This window comes from Tachysurus vachellii, chromosome 15, assembly GCF_030014155.1.
Source record: "Tachysurus vachellii isolate PV-2020 chromosome 15, HZAU_Pvac_v1, whole genome shotgun sequence".
Lineage (NCBI taxonomy): Eukaryota > Metazoa > Chordata > Actinopteri > Siluriformes > Bagridae > Tachysurus > Tachysurus vachellii.
The window spans coordinates 18264609-18270608 of record NC_083474.1 but is presented as its reverse complement, the minus strand read 5'-3'; the positions used below and the strand labels follow the sequence as shown (position 1 = coordinate 18270608).

Below are 6000 nucleotides of genomic sequence, written 5' to 3'. Positions count from 1 at the left end.
GATGATAGTGAGTTCAGCAGTGTTTGAGTATCTTAGTGGAAAAGCAGAGCACCTCAGAGGCTAATCCCAGTGGCACTGGAGTCGGGCAGGAAGGCTGTGATGGCACTGTAGCCTTTTGCCCGACGGATCATATCCCTGATCTCGCGGTTAAGCTCGGTGAGATGTGAGCAGGCCTCAGACAAGTCTTGCTTACAGCCCACGAGGGCGAAAGTGCCTGTCTGACCCAGCGTCTGGTGTCGGAAGTAGATGTTCAGGAGAGTCTGGGTCTCGTTCTCCGAGCTGCTGCCGAAGATGTCGCTCGGCCACAGCCTCCTGAAATGCGGAGAAGATTTACAATTCATATTCCTCTGAATATTTATCAATAAACCATTCTCACATTTAACCCCACTACCACCTGCTCTCACAGCCAAGTACGCTTGACAGCTCTTTATTTAAATCTCCCAGACTGCTGAATTACTACAGGAGAATGAAACTAGCTATATTTAATAAAAGCGGGACAGACGTGGATGAGCCGTTGGTTATACCTGCACTCCTGAATGTTGAAGATGGCCGTGGAGAACTCATTGTTCCTCAGGCTCTCCAGGATGGCCTGCACCGCTGCCTCAGACGAGCTGAAGGATGGATCTGTGGATGTGTTTGTGTCTTGCACTGCACGCTCTCCTGCAACCAAAGCTGCTGCTGCTGCTGCTTGCAGTTTGTTCTTTAGCTCATTCAGTTCCTTGGACATGTTTACCAGCTAGAAATAAAAAAACAACGAGATCTTGAGGCTTGGATTTCACATATTAATAATTGTCATTACACTAAACTCTTATATGCATATTATAAGAACTTAGAGGGCTAATATTTGAGAATCAAATTTAATATACTGTATGCTGAATGAATGAATGAATGCGCTAAACAAGATCTGAACAATATACTGCTTGAAAAAAAAAAACGCACATATTAAGGCTTCTGCATCAGTAGGAATTTCTTATAAGGAAGCTAATGTAGGCAAAGCTGTAAATTTATTGTAATGATTTGCCATGACACTTCATTCTGTGAAGACAAGTTTAGACAAAGCGTGCCAGAAAATGAATAGACACAAGGATCCTTGTGGAATGCAAGCTTCAGTCATGAGCCATGCCCTGATTATAATTGTGCGTGTTCATTCATGAAGGTCGTACCTCTGGGACCGAGCTGATAGCGTAGACTTCACCGATCAGTTTACAGTAAGACTGAAAAAGCAGGAGCAGTTGAAAGTGGAGTTTGTACAGTCTTTGACACAGCTCCAGTTGCTAGAATGAAAGAAAACACATTTGATCAGTGCTCGCTTCATTTACTACATTATTAATATTTTAAAAGCAAAACCAAATAGTGCTTTTATTTATTTTTTTTAGTACAGCAAACCTTTGATTATTCATCCGTACGGGGATATACGGTAACGATAATAAATGAACAACAACGACATACAGTATTAAGGTTGATAATCCAGTGTTAATAGGGAATAGGGTGTAGAAAGGTTTTCTGAAACTTACTGCAAGGGTTTCCATTTGCTTACAAAGAAGGTCGTTTACAGGGGGAAAAGGTAAGAGGTGAGGAAAGAGAAAGTTTAGCAGATCCAAAAAACAAACAAAAAAAAAAACATGCAGCCCATCAGACCGGACAGGACGAAGCAGAAGCTTGATTTGATTGACACATGCATGGCAATGAGAAGGACAGAGCCGACGGATGGCAAAACGGAGATGAAATATGAGGCAACTCTGCAGCTCTCTTATTTCAAGCCAAGCACAGAAGCAGCACTGCCCTCTCTCACGGAGACTCTGCTGGGATGGCGAGACCTTTTACAGGCGCTTTATACTTCTGTGTTAAAGTGTATTTGCCTCATTATCCAAACACAGAGGGCGTTTATGGGTAAATCTGTTGCACTGTTAGACTGATATGTAGTCTGATGTGCTGCTACGCACTAGCCAGAATGATATTAGCAATACAATACAGAAATCTAACTACAGTACAAACCACATGTCGTTCAAATGTAGTGTTATAATAAGCACGGAAACATCCGGATATATAAATATACTGTATAAAATATCCCTTAATTGTGATGTACATACGTGACTAGCTAACACTTTGACACAGCTAGCTAACATGCTAACATGTTTCAGAGACCTTATTCAGTGAACGGGGCTCGTTATAGCTTCTCTTTTCATGTGCAATATCCATATTCGCTTTGGAGACGACTGTCACTCAGACAAGGACGAGTTTAATAAAGTTCCCTGGTTCCTCTCAAAGCTGCTTCCTCTTGTAGGCCATCACTTCCTCTGGCTTCCTCAGTAGGGATAAATCTAAATTGAATTTTGTATGCTTTGTCACGACGTCCATTGTTGAGAGGACTATATAAATATTATTTTGTGGAATTTTATTGAAATTGCATCTTTTTCCTGATTAGAAAACTGTAAAAAAAAAAAAAAAAAAAATCCCTATATATTTATAGTATATGTCTTTTGGTGGGGAAGGAAATATTTGATCATTTCCTTGTTTGCATTTTTTTTTGCCTCATAGATGACACGAATATAATATATTAATATATTAATATATTACACGCACACATCATCCTCACACGATCACAAATACCCGAAAGCACAAGTATAAAACTTGCCTTAGACTTAATAACGTATGTATGTATAATTAAATTTTACCGATAAATTACTTTACGGAAATTACTTTCTTCATCTGGCTACATGTCACCTCCATGAGCCTGTCTTAAACATACATGAGCGATTCTAAAAGTTTTATCACAAAATGGATTTTTTTTTAAAAACATTTTTTAAAAGAAATTTCAGTATTGAGGATTAAGATGACACTAAGCTGACATTGCAGAGCTGTGCGCATTTGACAGTAACAGTTATTCCACCATGATAGAGTTACCTGCATGTTTCTCTGAACATTGAGTATAATTTCATTTAATAATTTGACATTAAATTAAACCAAAACAGACTTTAAATCTTTTTACCAGTTGCCAAAAAGGGAATTTGGTCCTGTTTTGTTGTGTCCATGTTCAGCATGTCTTTGTCATGTCACACTTCACAGTGGGGTTTAATGTGAAGCTCGTATGATAGTAATAAGCATTCAGGGTTTTTAAGCATTTATAGCTTTTTTATACATATATCAGTTTTTATCTAGCCTATTAGCGGCAATATATTCATAAAAAAGATCAAAACCAAAAATGTTGGGTTTTTTCCCACACAAATGTTTCTCTCTTCAAAGTAAACAGTGATATCAAACCTACTTCTGCTCTCTGAGCATTTTTGGCCCAAGTGCTTGTTCATAAGCATCTAAAATCTGAAGGTGTTTATATTCAACCGCTAAAATTCTGTGTATCAGAAAGTTATCAACAAAGGTAACTTTTTTGTCTTTCATTATTTCTTTATTTCTGTTTTTCTTTCTTTTTTTCTTTCTTCAACAAAAGGAAAAACACACTGAAAGCCAAAAGAGTCGTGACTCATTTTATATCTGATATAAAATTCATTCATTCATTCATTCATTCATTCATTCATTCATTCTTTCTCTTTCTTTCTTTCTTTCTTTCTTTCTTTCTTTCTTTCTTTCTTTCTTTTCTGTCTTTCATTATTTCTTTATTTCTGTTTTTCTTTCTTTTTTCTTTAAAGAATGACACTCTTTCTTTCTTTCTTTCTTTCTTTCTTTCTTTCTTTTCATTCATTCATTCATTCATTCATTCATTCTTTCTTTCTTTCTTTCTTTTCTGTCTTTCATTATTTCTTTATTTCTGTTTTTCTTTCTTTTTTCTTTACAGAATGACACTTTCTTTCTTTCTTTCTTTCTTTTCATTCTTTCTTTCTTTCTTTCTTTCTTTCTTTCTTTCTTTCTTTCTTTCTTTCTTTTCTGTCTTTCATTATTTCTTTATTTCTGTTTTTCTTTCTTTTTTCTTTAAAGAATGACACTTTCTTTCTTTCTTTCTTTCTTTCTTTCTTTCTTTCTTCAACAAAGGGAAAAGCACACGTCTTACACTGAAAGCCAACAGAGTCGTGACTCATTTTATATCAGTTTACGGTGATAAAATAATTCATTTGTTGCTGATAAAAATGTCAGAGAAGTCGATTTTCCGTGTTTCATGACTGGAACGCCAGTGTACTGATAAATAGGGGTTTATGTAGGGTTTATTTATGTAGGGTTTACAGTATGCAGGGTTTATGTAGCCCTATGAGCACTGCCCTTATGTGATTCTGAATGAAACCTCTGTATAAATTAAAAAAAAAAAAGAGTTGTGTTATTAAACATGACAGATTCCTACTCGATCACTTCTACATGCTCTTCTGCCCAGCAGAGTTTAAAAAAAAAAAAAACCTGAGACGTGAGAGAGGGGTTTTGTTTGAATAATGTGCCAAACGTCCAAAGCTGCTCTGAGAACAGGCTTAAAGCTCAAGAGTCAGAGGACAAGACAGTGATTTCACTCACAGAGCTACAGCAGAACAACCGACAGGCAGGAAATGTGAGAGAAAGATCGAAACGGAAGCTGAAATTAACCTGGTCATATAACGAGTAACATCTATACAGACTGGTGATAAATAGCTAGCGTGTATCACATTTGAGCAGCTATATAACACATTTATATTACTCACTTGTTACCATGGAAAGAAAGTGTTCTACGTCACTACCGAACAGTAATCAATGGCAACGTACAACATGAAATTAAACAACGTCATGACATCAGCAGTGGGCAGCAGGCGAGTCCATATATTTACTACATTCTGTCACATTATGAGATTATTTCTGAATTTTTTTTCTGACGATTCTGAAGTACACACTGAAGTGAGTTTATACCTTCTCTTCGATTTCGGAATTCTGGTACGTGATAATCCCGTCTCCTGAACCTTTCGGAAAAGTAGCCTTGCAGTTCCGCAGCCACTGAAAGAAATAAAATCCACACGTGAAGCGATCAAAAGAGATTCGAAATGACGCACCGAGAGAGGAAAAGCTGGTAGACGTACTGAGACGGCTGCTTCCTTCCTGTTGTTGTAGGTGTCCAGGTATTCCTGAAGCTCCAACACACTGAACTTCATTTTCTCCAGCAGACCATAGGAGACAATCTGAAACGGTTAAAAGGTTGTAGAGGAAAATAAATGTTTAAAAAAAAAAAAAACGACAAATCACATAACACTTCTTGCAAGTTGTAATAAAATTTGAATGAAATGAAAAAAAAACAACAAAAAAAAAGTGAAAAAGTAGAAAATATAGAAATAAAAAATAAATAAAGACATTTATTTATTTATTTATTATTCGTTCATTCATTCATTCATTTTCTACCGTTTATCCAAACTACCTCGGGTCACGGGGAGCCTGTGAATATCTCAGGCGTCATCGGGCATCAAGGCAGGATACACCCTGGACGGAGTGCCAACCCATCACAGGGCACACACACACTCTCATTCACTCACACAATCACACACTATGGACAATTTTTCCAGAGATGCCAATCAACCTACCATGCATGTCTTTGGACCGGGGGAGGAAACCGGAGTACCCGGAGGAAACCCCCGAGGCACGGGGAGAACATGCAAACTCCACACACACAAGGTGGAGGCGGGAATCGAACCCACAACCCTGGAGGTGTGAGGCAAACGTGCTAACCACTAAGCCACCGTGCTCCAATTGTTAATACATTCATTTTAAAATACAATAGTTGATTTCACTAACTTCAGGATTTCACTGACTTTTTTATGACTATTGAGGCCATAAATGTAATTTTTTTTAAAGTCTTTCATAAGTAACTTGAGTTTTTTGTGCTTCTACCAAAGAAGGAACATATTGTAAATAATGACTTGGTACGACACCTGTACTCATTGTAAGCTCCCTTGAATATTGTGATATTTGCTTGATTTTGCTGAGAGGAACAATAGATGTTGCACTCTGCAGTTCCTCTGTAACAAGTAGTATATTTGTGTTACTGACTACAAGAGATGATGACAGGACAGGACATGAGTTTAATGTTGCTACAGCATAAGT

At 37.4% G+C, this 6000-nt stretch overlaps 1 protein-coding gene across 7 annotated transcripts in view; it reads right to left on the bottom strand.

The window, feature by feature from the left end:
- Nucleotides 1-6000, bottom strand: part of frya (furry homolog a (Drosophila)) — a 98439-nt gene that overhangs the window by 934 nt on the left and 91505 nt on the right. For all 7 annotated transcript variants that reach the window (XM_060887747.1, XM_060887741.1, XM_060887742.1 and 4 more), the window contains exons 57-61: nt 4986-5084; nt 4819-4902; nt 1164-1274; nt 525-736; nt 1-312 (exon numbers count right to left, since the gene is read on the bottom strand). The exon at nt 1-312 is cut by the window's left edge and continues 934 nt beyond it. In XM_060887747.1, the coding sequence (XP_060743730.1) occupies nt 54-312; nt 525-736; nt 1164-1274; nt 4819-4902; nt 4986-5084 (765 nt within the window). In that variant the 3' untranslated portion in view covers nt 1-53. The remainder of the gene's footprint in view (nt 313-524; nt 737-1163; nt 1275-4818; nt 4903-4985; nt 5085-6000) is intronic.